The 15,124-nt window shown below is 36.9% G+C and overlaps 2 protein-coding genes across 2 annotated transcripts; one reads left to right on the plus strand and one right to left on the minus strand.

Annotated features, from left to right (window-relative positions):
- Positions 1–508: 508 nt before the first annotated feature.
- Positions 509–8,400, minus strand: LOC107734127 (platelet-activating factor acetylhydrolase IB subunit beta-like). The gene is made up of 6 exons (XM_016545979.1): positions 8,002–8,400; positions 4,880–4,960; positions 4,651–4,740; positions 2,181–2,297; positions 1,949–2,071; positions 509–1,811 (listed from the first exon to the last, which is right to left on the minus strand). The coding sequence occupies exons 2-6, from the start codon at positions 4,955–4,957 to the stop codon at positions 1,533–1,535; spliced, it is 687 nt and encodes a 228-aa protein (XP_016401465.1). The 5' UTR covers positions 4,958–4,960; positions 8,002–8,400; the 3' UTR covers positions 509–1,532.
- A 1,985-nt stretch (positions 8,401–10,385) lies between these two features.
- Positions 10,386–13,081, plus strand: LOC107734129 (myelin protein zero-like protein 2). Its single transcript, XM_016545981.1, has 3 exons — positions 10,386–10,552; positions 10,827–11,037; positions 12,419–13,081. Exons 1-3 carry the CDS (start codon positions 10,403–10,405, stop codon positions 12,562–12,564), a joined length of 507 nt encoding a protein of 168 aa, XP_016401467.1. The 5' UTR covers positions 10,386–10,402; the 3' UTR covers positions 12,565–13,081.
- Positions 13,082–15,124: the final 2,043 nt, after the last annotated feature.

Consider the following 15,124-nt stretch of genomic DNA (forward strand, 5'->3'; position numbering starts at 1 on the left):
TCCGCAAACTACGTTTCATATAACTCCTCCCCGAACTTCCCGCTGCCCTGTATTTTGGTCTCTCATTGGCTGTAGGTCATCGCCCATGTGTTTTTCAGTCAGAAATCATTGCACACAGCGTGATTGTGAATCGCAAGACAGCTCCAGATATTTAGAATGCAAATATTTCACGGGCGTTGGGGACGTGTCGATGATTCCCTCAGATCGCGTCTTTGATAATTCACACAGTGGGATTGTCACTCGCGTGAACGAGCACCGATTTGCCTCCGATGTCGGGCATTTGTCAACGATTTTGCAAAACCTGTCGGCGAGTGAAAAATCGGGCTAAAATCGTGCAGTGTGAACTCGGCATTAGGCAGACTGATTTAGAGCCTGATTACTGGTTAAATGCAGATTCAATGGATTCGTTTAAAAACATCATGTAAGCACAGTACAAATGCTGTAAAATTAAACTGAAATAAACATCCCACACAGCATGTGAAATAAAGTGTACACACGAGGTTCGATCTCTGCTGATTTATTGGAACGCTTGGATCTGAAGCATGTGGCAGTTGTGCCGCAGTAACAGTGCACGCTTTGCGGGCCATACAAATAGTTATAGATGGTTGATCTCTTACACTCCAACACAAAAACATTCACATACACCAGCACCAGTAAGCACTTTGCACAGAGTACATTAATACTAACAGATTCTATTTATATATATATACATAAATACACACACACACACACACTCACTCACTCACTTAACTTTATATATCACTTCTTTTCCACTGGCTCTCCCATACTCACATTTAACTCTTCACATAATACTTTATAGAGCGCATGGACACATACACAAAAACATGGATGCAAGTGAGATAAATATTAACACTGAAAACCTCACGATTGTGCATTAGATGCTTAAGAGGAGGAGGTTTCTCACACCCAAACTCACAAACACAAGGTATGACATGGTTTGATGGTTTTCACTCCAGTCTTCCTCTAATATACCATAGGTGTGTTATGGGAATATGAAAGGGCAAAAGAGAAAAAGGAGGTTTCAGACGCCTCTGTGCCAAAGATATTAATATGGGAGCAAGACATACATATTTCAAAGGCATGATTTCTCTTGTGTGAACTGAATCATGTTGCAGTCATCATAACACCACTGTGTGACCGAGTGCATGTATGAAGGCACGGAGAAGATGGCAGAGTAAGTGCTACTATTAAAGGTTGTTCAGACTGTGACAATGGGATTTTAAAGAAATTCTGGTCCCACCGCAAAGCAACATGTCCTAAGAAAAACTCTCGTCACAGATATTTCTTATCTAGTCTTCTTTCTTATACTGTTGTCTATTATGCATCTTAGATACATATACACATTTTCTACTGATCATATAAAATTGGCCACTGTCCTACATCCCCTTTTGTTTTGCTGTTCTTTTTGTATTTTTCTTTGTCTTGCTAAATAAAGTATTTTAGGTACATTCTGAATAGCAAACAATTCTTAACCCTGCCTCTCCAGTGACTGACCAATGCAGTGCCCCTTCCTAGACCAGTGAGGCCCGCCTCTCCTGAGGCATTTCCTCCCACATTTGAAGCAGCAGCTCATGAAGAGTCGTTGATATGGTCCTGTATGCACTGGCAGTCAGATGCAGGAAGTCGAACATGTCTCGAGAGGAAATAGTCCCATCTGAGTGGACAAAACTACCTCCCATATCAATAAACTGAACAGGGCCAAGTCGAGGTAGAGATGCACGAAGTAGATTATTCACTGCTGCATTTTTCTCTCTCAGGGGGTTAGGAAACTCTCCCCTTGGCAACAGGCCCTGAATGACAGGAATTGCGACTAATCAGCTTCAAACAAATAACTGAACTGCTCAGAGTTGATACTCTGTATACACGTTAATTAGAACACCAAGTCTCATATTTTCAATATACAGAAATTGTGATTTAGGTAACTCACCAAAACAATAATTTTGGACTTGGGGAGGTGAGTCATAACTAACTGTGCAATGGCAAGTATTCCTCCTGCAACTTGGTCCGCAGTGTGCTCATGATTATTGGTTCCTACCCATAAAACCACCACCTGTGGAAAAACAAATGAGGATTCAATTCCAGCGGTAAACACACATTTTGCTTTATGGCAAATATTGTTAAAGGTATTATTAGAACAAATCAAAAAAACACTTCCTCACCCTGGGTCTGATGTTCTCCAGTTCTCCATTCTGTAGTCTCCACAGCACATTACAGGTTGTGTCTCCACCAATGCCAAAGTTCAGAGCATGGAGAGGTGAGAACAGTTCCCTCCACACCTGAAACCAGCACAAATAAGAACTGTAAACCAAATGTAACTAATGTAAACCAAATATGGACATTTATATGAAAATCTTTTAAATGCTGATTATTAATAATAACCTACAACAGACACAAAACACTATCAGGTGCACATTTAACAAAGCATAAGTAAAAAGAGCCATACCTTTTTCATTTCGGAAAGGTAAGACTGGCTTTAAGTGTCATAACTGCTATACCATATATTCAATTTATTATATGGATATTTACCAATCAGTAAATTAACATGAAATTCAGAAATTCACAGTGCTGCCCTGGACAACAATCATTATTCAAAAATATCTGACCACTGAATGCCATGAAACACCAATCAGAATGAAGTATTGCAAAGAGCTGGTCACTAGGCCTGGGTGATAAAACGGTATCGATATTTATCGACGGTACACCTTCTTCGATAACGATAGAAAAAATGTTCGATATAGAGCACGATATAGGCACGTGCTAAGAGTGACACAGACAGCACACACAAACATGAACACATGCTGAAATGAGTGCTTAGCGAATTTTTTAGACGGACAAATATAACTGGTGCACTCGCGTCTCACACAAGAGATGTATAGAAAGCCATGCAAAGTTAAAACAGTTTAAACTTTTAGAAAACACGTCACGAATTTGTGGAGGTTTATTCCTTTTCACTGCGTCTCATATATTTTTAAAGGCAATCTGTGTGATGGGCGATTCGGTTCTTTGGATTAAGCAATGCATAAATACATGATGCTGTTTTGTTCATAATTGTTTATGCAATTTAGGAAATTATATTTAATTTTTATGAGTTAATTTAGACGTAATGCACGCAAGTTACTTCCTTGCGTTGACAATTTAAATGCTCTGCATTATTTTGTTCATTGCGCCCTCCTGTGGCCTCGGGAAACAAGCCAAAAGTTTCCTTAAAACCTAGTTAATCTGCATATAAAACATTAGAAATTAGATATTTGTTTCATTTTTATTTTGTGTTTGATTGTTAAAACAAAAAATATTTGTTGTTTGTCTCAATAAATTGGGTTAATTTAAAAATACAGTGGTTAAATAAAAAATAAAAAAATTCTATTGCTCTTTGTTTTAAAAAAGGTTATAAAAATGTCTATAATTATCGATACCGAACGATATGAAACATTACATCGTTGATCAATTTTTTAGCTATATTGCCCAGCCCCTTAGCATCATTAAAATGAAATTAAAATCTGAATTAATTTAGCAAAGTTTTGCTGTTTAATATTATTTAAAATTTCATTTGAATTTCTATGATTGGCTAAAAGTACATGTATAATATTTATAAATACATTATTTATAAAACTACACCAGTTTCATATGATATACTTTAATAAGAATAAAATTGTAATTAATTTGGAATATAAAACATTATGTTTCAGCTTGCAAACCGTCTCAGGTTACTTATGTAACCATGGTTCCCTGAGTAGGGAACGAGACACTGCGTCCTCTAGTGGTCGCTATGGGGAACGCCTCGCCGTGACCCGTGTCTGAAGCATACATTGAAAAAACACCAACTTGTTGGCCGCGACAGCCATGACCTCACTACCGGTGCGACTATAGTGTAAATAGGCGCCGGGAGCACACATCATTCACTTCTTCATCTGAAGCTTGCGTCCGCAGCATGGCAAGAAACCTAGAGGACGCAGTGTCTCGTTCCCTACTCAGGGAACCATGGTTACATAAGTAACCTGAGACGTTTCGCCCAAACAGACAACGCATAGATCGTGTGTGTCATCGGGTGTCAAATAGCGATGACATGGATGCACACACCTTCTAAACGCTCTGCTAGTGCTTGCCATAATGAATAGAGATAGCTCTTACTTTTTCCTTGGAAATGCACGCTTCAAACAGAACAGTCAATGAAGACGAAGAAGAGAATGATGTGTGCTCCCGGCGCCTATTTACACTATAGTCGCACCGGTAGTGACGTCATGGCTGTCGCCGGCCAACGAGTTGGTGTTTTTTCAATGTATGCTTCAGACACGGGTCACGACGAGGCGTTCCCCATAGCGACCACTAGAGGACGCAGTTCGAAGTTCCCATGAAAGGGAACACTAAATGCCAGTTTTTATTAGTTTATGTGTGGAGTGCATTTCAACATCTTGCACATACACTCCTGCTCTACTGTTCTTTTATTTCTGGAAGCTTGGTATGGGAGAACTGTTTGTTTCTCCCTTTGAATTTGTTGCTTCTGTTAGAATTATACTCGTTTGTATTTGGATAAAAGTGTCTTCTTCCTGAATAAATAGAACTGTAATCGAATGTTATGGACACACATGGCTCTCCTTTCATGGACTAACTAATTAACGAGGTAACAATCACCTCATACTGCTGCATAAGCTGCACCATTGAGTCCCCAACAAACAGAACATCAGGCTCTGCATCCTTGCACTCCTGCACAAACCGGTTATGCTGCAAAAAATATAGGACAACTCAAAGCATGTTACACTAATCCCTAAGCCGAACTAGGTGTTATGAAATAGAAACAGATTTGCACAACTCTGAGCTGTTACAAGCACAAGTTTATACTGTCTTCCACAATGGGGCACACCTGTGACATCCAGCGTCCGTCTCCCTGCACGTCGATCACAGGCGCAGGTTCAGCAGCGGGATTCTCCTCCGCGCTCATTCTCTACAACACAAACACAGGTGATACAAAACAACACGACTAATGAGCGGACGTGGTGACGTAATGGAAATGAATAGCAGTTGTTGACTAGTTCAGATTGTAGTGAGTTGAAATTTAGTAATTCATCTGTCAATAATATTCACTCTGAGCAAAATATAATTCATTGAAAGGGCAGTTCCGCGCATGCCAAGCACACTTATCAGTCCGAGAACATAAACGCCGCACAAAGAGCGCCTATTTTGCATTTAGTGTTGTGAGGATGAGGACCCCGAATGAAGCCAACACACAGCAGAGGTTGTGCAATAAAGATTAACGCTTCATATATGTTCTTTAATGACTGCTACTGACAGGGATGGTCAAGTTATTGGCTGCGGTAAAGTTGGTTTCATATTCAGACATTCGGAATTTTTTTTTTCAGTATCTTCCCAACGGTGGATGAAAAAATTTTAATATTAATGAATTACTATTATTGACATGTTTGACAATCAGCTACAAATAATGCAATCAAACAAAAAATGCTATCAAGCCGTCTGTTATATTTGCGCTGAATCTACTGCGAATATCTGTCTATGCGCGCTGGAGAAGTAAGGGACCGTCTAAAAGTTTTTTTTTTTTCACATTTGTTCTCACCAGCATGAGATGAAGATAACTTCAGTCATTCATAAAAATGTGTAAGATAGATTACTTTATGCTGTAATGAATGAAAATAACTTTTTAAAGGGGTCATGAACTGAGAAATCAAAATCCCTTGATCTTGTGACATTGTACTATAAAAAAAAGTTTCAGAACTCAAACTTTGTTAGTCTAAAAACATCTCATATTGAAGCCAATCTGCCAAAATGACAGGATGTGGAATATGCCACTTTATGATGTAATAGTGTGGCTATCCGCAGATGATCAGCGCCTGCTTCTACATCACTGCCTGTTTAGCTCCGCCTACCGATTCACACATGTATTGGGTAAATAACGAGAGAAATGCAGGTCTACAAAGAAACCAAACGATAAAGACGGATCCGAAGACAACAAGACGCACCTCAGTGCCAAGCTGTGGAAAAACACAGTTGCATTGCCTTCCCTCTGATCCTAACATTAGGAAAGAGTGGACTTTATTTTTAATGAAGTTCTAGAAGTATCAGTAAGAACTTGGTCCTTTGTTTACTTAATTTTACTGTGGATTCATTTACAAACCAGGCACAATTCGATGTAGGATTTTCAGAAACATTGAAACTAAAAGATGATGCTGTGCGACTATATTGGATCCGACAGTAATGTCACACCACACAAGTGTGAGTAACTGTTTTTATTACGTGGTCACTATTGCTTTGTCTGCTACTACAGATTGTTTGATATGTACCGTATTTTCATTTTTTAACCTAAATCACAGCAGTGTCCATCTGTGAAGGATGTAGGCTGTCAAACCTACACAACTAGTAGCCAATCTTAGCAGTGGGCGTTTACTTACGAGTCTACAATCCACCACGCCTATTCAAAGGACATAAAATAGCCTATTACTTCTCAATTATGATGTTTTTTTTTTAAATGTAAAAATCTTGATAACATTATAAGTGGACCTCAGAGAACAGTACAAAAAAAAAAAAAAAGGCATTTCACTACCCCTTTAAATATTATTTATTTATTTATTTACTGTGAACATGTTTTTCTTTGACCAATAAAATTTGATGAAATGACACATTTCAGTACTTTTTGGTGAAAAACTTCAAGATGAGTTAAAGATGTTAGGTACATGTCCTCTAAGTTGCACATAAGGGCTGAAATGTTTTTGAGAAATAAATTCAAAAAGTATTAAAACATAAATGCTGGCTTATGAAAAATTGAAAACAACTTCATAGGAATTTCAATGCACTTGTGAACAGCAGAATCATGTGTACTCAGTAACACATGCGCGTACAGAGACAAATCTTTATAAAACTTAACATTGGCAAGTTCATCTGAGGTGAAACATTTAGCTGTAGTGTATTTAATAATATTAAAGACAGACCTTACAGATATATGATAATGTTGTAAAGGCCAATCTTTGCCACCCATCAAAAGCTACTGAAATTTGAGGGTGAAAACTGATATACTTAAATTTGCAGCTAGAGTGTGTAAAACATTTTCTTACCATATTTGACAAATCAGTTCAAATATTAATATATATTATTAACACTTTTAATGAAAATAAACAACCTAACTTTAACCAAACGTGAAAACCGGAAAACTACAAGCTTTAATATATCATATTGTTTATGTTAAAACCTGCCTCATTAAAAAGGGAACAGAACATACAAATCATTTAAATATAAATAGATAGATAGATAGATAGATAGACAGATAGATAGATATGGACAATTGTCACAGTCACCTAAAAAAAACGATTACTCTTATTTGCAATGTAGAAACATGCATTTTCTATCAAGCTGCTTTGAAACTATATTTATTGCGAAAAGCACTATACGCATGCATGCATAAATAAATAAACAAATAAATTAATTAATGAAATTAAATGAAACAATAGTTCAGTTGTGATTTTCGTTTACTCAGCCATGTTTAACAAGGACATACACATTCATACATACATAGAAATTATTATTATTATTACTTCATTTATAGATTATATCAACGACTTGTTTTAGAAGGTTTCTGTATCAAATAAAACAGAAATGTTTAGGTTAGAAGCCTGGGCGAGTATACGTCAAATATGCTAAATAATTTGTAGACGGTCCCTTAAAGATCGTTGACGTCACCACCATCCATAGAGATCGATGCTTTTTTACGCTTTTATAAAACAAAACAGAGTTGTAGCTGACAGTCATACTTGGCCATTATAATTTACTAATACGAACCATTCTGCATACACCGTAAGAAAGTTATTGAGAGCAGAACTCCGAATATGTGAATATGAAACCAACTTTACCGCAGTCAGTATTATTTAGCCGATGGTATAACGAAGAAGAATGAATCAACAACTGGGAAAACAGGAAACCACATTCCCGGGTGCACATGCACATCACGTCCATCTCTATGCACGCCTCCTTTTGACTAACCTGGCTACAGTGTTTGCAAATCCCGTCTGCTGAGTGAGTGAGCTGCTGGTGTGCAGCAGAGCAGGGCAGGGCAGGGCTCCCTCAGTCACGTACAGCAGCACCGCAGTCGACTGTCCGGGAAAGATGCAGATGAGTGTATCTGCTGCCGCGCACCTCGACTTTGCTTTTTCCAGCTCTCCCTTAGAAAACTATGCAATCTTAACTGACTCAGGCTACACAGCAATAATAATGTTGGACGTTTTAATTATGTGAGTATACGGCGCGAGGCCTTTTCAAGAAATCACAGTAAACGTTTGGGTTATGTAAACCAAATAGCATCCAACCAAGCACCTCCCCACTTCCCTGCGCAACCCGCCCTCTCACTTTCTGGAAGCCTCACTTCCGCCTGCAGCCATCGTCACGCACTTCCCATTTAGCGCTGTCCCGCCTCATGAAAATATAGGCGAGATCTATGATTGGAATAACCGTTATAATCGAATCAGTATCCCACGAGAAAGAGTGTCCTGCTTATATTTAGTACGGCTTGTTTAGAACAGTTCGATATACAAGAAGTTAATGCTTACCCTATAAAGCGGTATCATATTTGATACGTGGTTTAAGGCCTTTAAATTATGAATATAATTAATAATTTGCTGAAAAACGTGCATAATCTTGAACACAATTTACCACATACCTGCCGTCTGATTGATAGTTCATACCTTTAGTAGCCTAAGTAAAAAGGACTTATAATAAATGTATTGCTGCGTCTCGATGTACCTACTTATACTACGCCCTTAAAGTATGTACTCTTTTGGTGAAGAAAAAGTACACACTTTTGAGTGTGTAACAATGAAGAACAAAAAAAATAGTAATAATAATTATTATTATTATTATTAAATAAATAAATAAAAATAATAGTAAAAGCATTTATAGTAAAGTAAGTTCTTACAAGGGGTAGCAAGGAGTTATAGGGCACTTAGCTCACTGAAGAAACTGGCAACTGTAGTAGCTTTTTCATTTGAAAGGGCATCAAGAGAAGCAGCAAAAATGTTAAGTTCATTAGAAAAGTGAGGAAAGGATGGAGGGGTTTTCAGAAATCTGCATTTATGAATGAAGTATTTAGCAATTTCAAAAAGGTTGTTAACCAAGTAATGTTGTGAACAATCTTTCTTAAGCACACCAAACTTAATTTGTTTATATTCAAGGGGATTTACACATGTAATTATACATGACATTTTACTGCACAATTGAGTCCAAAACAACTTTGAGTAATTACAATTAAAAAATATATGTTCAGTGGTTTCAATATCAATTTCACAGAACTGACCAGAGTTTTCTCCAATATCAAATTTTGATTTGAGAAATTCTTTAGATGGGTATATGTCATTTATTATTTTAAAATGAAGTTCTTTCACTTTAGGGAGATTTGGAAAGGTAAGATAATTCATCACCCAGACAAGGAGATGGGAGAGAGAATGTCACAGAGTAATGTGAAAGAATCCCATAATACCATGTTTTTTGGTATGGCATTTACAACATTGTAAAACTCTTTAGGATGACATACAAATCCATGTTTTAAACAAAAATCATTGTAATTGAGAACATTACCATAGTTGTCCATCATGTCCAATAGGAGTCAGTTATAACTAAATGCACTGGGTGGCGCTGTGGCGCGTGTTATCACTCGACTGAGGAAAGAGCTGTCCATCACTGCATTCACGACTGCAGGTAAGCGCAGCTGCAGCCCGAGTGAGCCGAGAAGAGAGCTAATCTGATAGCCAAATGATCTTGAGACATATGCTTCCTTTAAGATTCCTCGAGGGAGAGTGCTTTAAGAACAGAAAACACAAAGCGCTGTAAGAAACTTTGCCTAGCACACCGTTATCTTTGTGTCTCTCTTGAACGTCTGTGTCGACGCGCATTCTTATTGTCATCAGACTGAAGAGACAACTTTCATGTGGATATTATTGTTTTTCTCAACATTAACATGATGTGAGACAAAATAAACACGTACAGTATAGGTTTTCAACAAAAAGAAAACCTTGAGATATAATGTAACATTGTTGTAGAACATTGTTGTTATTGTTGTTTGTTATGTAATGGACTTTCATGTGAGAGGTTTTACTTGGTAACATCTGATTGTACCGATCTGATAATGGTTTGTAAATTAGAGTAGGTCTGATAAGAGAGTTATGACATGAGCGTGTCTATGACAAGTATCTATAATTCTGTCATGAAGTTTGTGGTAACATTATGGTTTTCTCTTTCAATGTTTGCTTCAAGGCCATAGAATGTAAATTTTAGTGCCGGGTTTAGGGTGAGGGAATATAAATGTTGTTGGAATGAGCTGTTTGTGTCACCTATATACTTCTCTTAGTAACATGTTAATCCATGGTTATCAGGTGTACATCATGTGGAGGGAATGGAGTTGCTTACGTCCTCAGAGTTGGAGGCAGTCAATGGGACAGATGTACGGCTCAAATGTACATTTAAATCTACACATCCTCTCTCCGAAGAAAGAGTCTCTGTATCCTGGAGCTTCCGACCACTCGGAAAGACGACAGAAGAATCGGTGAGACTGAATGGGTGTGGAGTTAATGTGTCTGAAGATCTTTATTTACTACTGGCTGAAATGAGGCTGAGTACAGAAAATGCCCTCTTAAAAGGCTGTTCAAAAGTCTACAATACAATTTTCCTTCTGACCCTTTCTCTCTATTATTCCTTTCTTTCACTTAAAAAAACAAAAAAAACAATTCCAACCTCATTTCAGTGGGTCATAGTCCTTCCTGCCTATTTAACTTTCCAATTTAACAACCTTTCTCTCTCTTTCTTTTATTCTGTCATAGATTTTTCACTACCAAAAAAGTGAATTTCCCCCGAAAACAGGCATGTTTAAGGGTCATGCTGTATGGTCTGGTGATATAATGAAGGGTGACGCATCCATCACGCTGCAGAATGTGCAGCTCAGATTTAATGGTACCTACAGCTGCCAAGTCAAAAATCCACCCGACATCCAGGGCTTTGTAGGCGAGATCAGCCTCAGAGTCATTGAAAAAGGTAAGAACAGATGCTGTGCCGCTTAAAATCATTTACTCACCCTTCCAAACCTGTGTGGCAGTGAAGGTGAAGGTAGTATAAGCAGGATATTGTGTTCTTTCTTTGATCCCAGCAGCTGAAGGACAGAAGTATCTAATAAACTGGGCTAGAATAGCAGACAGTCTTCTCTGAGAGTGTTATGGTACAGACAACAAGAGTGTAAGATAAACAATAGAGAGTGATATTCTGGCCATTCTCTGATAAAGGTTCACATCCTGTTATTTGGACAGATTTTCTCACCCTTCATTTCGGTTTAAAGTAGGGGTGTGCACAAATAGTGGAATATTCGATCTGTAATTATTATTCGAAAAATAAAAACCCTATTCTAATTTTACTTCGTGTTGCTTTGCTGGCAGAGTGGTAGTAAATGCAAGGATTCCATGATCAATCCGAAGCACGCAAACTAAAAGTCAGTTATAACTAAATGCACTGGGTGGCGCTGTGGCGCGTGTTATCACTCGACTGAGGAAAGAGCTGTCCATCACTGCATTCACGACTGCAGGTAAGCGCAGCTGCAGCCCGAGTGAGCCGAGAAGAGAGCTAATCTGATAGCCAAATGATCTTGAGACATATGCTTCCTTTAAGATTCCTCGAGGGAGAGTGCTTTAAGAACAGAAAACACAAAGCGCTGTAAGAAACTTTGCCTAGCACACCGTTATCTTTGTGTCTCTCTTGAACGTCTGTGTCGACGCGCATTCTTATTGTCATCAGACTGAAGAGACAACTTTCATGTGGATATTATTGTTTTTCTCAACATTAACATGACGTGAGACAACAAACACGATAAACTGTGTGTGTGTGTGTGTATAACAGTGTGTATGTGTGTGTGTGTATATATATATATATATATATATATACACACATACATACATACAGTATAGTTTACACACGTTTTCAACAAAAAGAAAACCTTGAGATATAATGTAACATTGTTGTAGAACATTGTTGTTTATAATGCTAATCATAGGTTTGTTCAAAAATGGTGACAAAAACTTTATTTAAAAAAATAACGTTTTTCTCGTTAAATGTCATTTAAATAAAGGAGTAGCCTATTCGAATATTAGTTTTTTTTATGCGCCCAAATATTCGATTACAATATTTTTGAAAAATGTCCATCCTTAGTTTAAAGTACTTTATAGCCATACTTATTTTATGCAGTATTTCCAAATCATCAGTATATACAATAAACACTGTGACAGGAAAAAGCAATAAAACAAGATGCCAGTACTGGTAATAAAAGTAATACTAATAGTAATAAGAACATACAATTTAAAATAAACAGAATAGAGTAAACATTCAATAAGGCAGTCAAGCATTAAGAATACTTTCTCTTTTCTTATAGTTTCATTCTCTGAAATTGGAATACTGGCAATAGCTGTGGGTGGATCCATTGGTGTCGTTCTCCTGATCCTCATCATTTATATTGTTGTGCGGGTGTTCTGGAGACGGGACGATGACATGGATGTTGAGATGGAGGACCACAAATGAAAGGATCAGGTGCTGTGAGAGAGGATGCCTGACTCAGGGTTTTAGTCAGTCTGTGCTGTTAGTTTTCTGTCAGGACTAACCCATTTCAACTACTAGTGATACATAACATTTTGCCACAGGATTTTCTAATTATATGAAATAACAGAGTATCTAGATGGCAAATTGATCTGTAGAAGCTTACTTTCTTCTACTGATAATTTTACCAAGATATGGTTTCAGTTATCATAACTTTTTTTTTTGACTTTTAATCTATGAAAGCTTAAGGTGAGGTAAATTTTTATACATAAAGTGAGATCATCTATCCTTTGTATTCTTAAAAATATGAGATACCAAGTTTTTATGTGTATATAAACTCTGACTTCATCGTACGTTCATTAAATGTGGTTCACAAACCTGTGCAGCAAAAAAAAAAAAACTATCCTTTTAAAAGAGCAATATAATTTCTAAACCCAGTAACAACTTTTGTAAATATATATATAATATGGATGGATAAAAAAAAACTGCAGAAAAAAAAAAATCAAACAAATGTATGCTTGGACCTTTATTGTTATTTGTACTGCCCATCTCATTGCATCAACCTCAAATCTTCAGTGTTCTGGGATTGTTTGTTTATCAATGCTGCCGATCAGGATTTTGCTATTTAGAAAATATCTTTCAAGTGAGTAAATTCATCCTTTAATCCTACTTTGAAATGAAATACTGTAAATATCTCTGTTCATCTCAAATGAGTTTTTATCTTCTTGTAAGTTTTATTACATTTTACAAATATGTTTATGGATTTTTTTTAATCGACGCATTTTAAAAGTAAAAAAAACAAAAAACTTTTTGATGTTTTTTTTTGTGTGGATGTTGTGTTCTCTTTGAAATTGGTAAATCTCTTTGACATGGTAAAGCTAGTATAAAAAAAATAATCAAAAAAATTTCTAACACCTACCCCCACTGAGTCTGATTGTATGCCAGTTTATGTTGGACTTCTTTTGCAAGGATTAAATTGTAACTTAAATTTAGCTATCCTAATTTTGGTTGTGCTTTCATTAAATTGCCAGATTTTATGACTAGTATACTGTTTATAAACGAGGATTAAACATTTGATCTGGTTATAGATAGATAGATAGATAGATAGCATGGCAAGGCAAGTTTATTTATATATACACATTTCATACACAATGGTAATTCAAGGTGCTTTACATAAAAGGAATTAAAATAATCATAAAAATAATAATAATAAAAAGAATTAAAACGGTTAAGAATAGAAAGAGATTATACATAAAATACAGTGCAATCAGTTCGGATGTAGCACAGTGCTCATTCACTAAATGCACAGCTAAATGAGTTTTGAGTCTGGATTTAAATTTGGCTAATGTTTTAGCACATCTGATCTCTTCTGGAAGCTGATTCCAACTAGATAGATGTGTGTGTGTGTGTGTGTGTGTGTGTGTGTGTGTGTGTGTACTGTATTAATAAATATGTATTAATAATGTATTATTATGTATTAATAAATTTGTTGGTGGTTGAAAAAGCACCCTCTGGTGGCTGTATAAGTCTGTCATAAATTAGTGATAACATGAGTTAAGAGTTTCATTCAATACAGTGAACAGACAAAGATCCTCCCCCCTCAAATGGACAAACATTGCACAGGCTCCTTTTTTAAATGTGGCTGTAAACGGAACATGCATGTGTGTTTATTATTATAGTAACACTTAGCACACTGAGAGGATATAGATTAAAAGCATGTGTTTGAGAGACAAGACACAGTATATCACTGCTTGTGTTACATTACATTGATCTGAGGTTAGTCTTTAGCCTGTTTATTATAAGAACATGCTGTGTTCTTTTCTGTGTGTGTGTGTGTGTGTGTGTGTGTGTGTGTGTGTGTTGCACTAAGATGGATGAGGGACTTCTGAGTTCTAGACTTAAATGGAGTAAGTGAATTTATAGATTTTCAATTGCTTCAACCAAAAAGAGAACCTGACTTCCTGTACGTGAGTGAGTGAGTGTTTGTGTGTGTGTGTGTGTGTGTGTGTTTGCTCACTCACTGCGGTATACCAGAGAGTGCTGAAAGAGGCTCGTCCCCTGCCAGACTCTTTGCTGCACCAGCAGAGGACATCTCTCTCTGTGAGTGTGTGTGTGTGTGATGAGAAAGAAATGCAGCATTGGTGGGAACTGGTCCAGAAAGCAGAAAAAAAACCATGCCACATTCAGTGCAGCACAGTGCTGCAGAGCAGCCTCAAAACGGAACTTAGAACTCCAAACTGCAGCCCTCATCCCACAAACACACACACTCCTGCACTGTCCCAGTGTCTTAAACTCTGATGATATCAGTATGGATATTTTTGATGCCACACTTGTCGATACTGTATATGGATACTTAATGTGGCATATGGCGTGACACACAATACTTTGTCAAAAACTTAATCAGCATTTTGATAGTTTTTTTTTTTTTATAATTATTTGTGTTTTATGAGCTCATTTTATTTGAGAGAATATATGAAATATTTTGGAATTTATTTGTCATAGTTTGAAATGACTTGCATATTTGCAGCATGCATATTTGAAATGA

The sequence above is a fragment of the Sinocyclocheilus rhinocerous genome, unplaced genomic scaffold, assembly GCF_001515625.1.
Source record: "Sinocyclocheilus rhinocerous isolate Xijiao unplaced genomic scaffold, SAMN03320098_v1.1 scaffold1121, whole genome shotgun sequence".
NCBI classification, from domain to species: Eukaryota; Metazoa; Chordata; class Actinopteri; order Cypriniformes; family Cyprinidae; genus Sinocyclocheilus; species Sinocyclocheilus rhinocerous.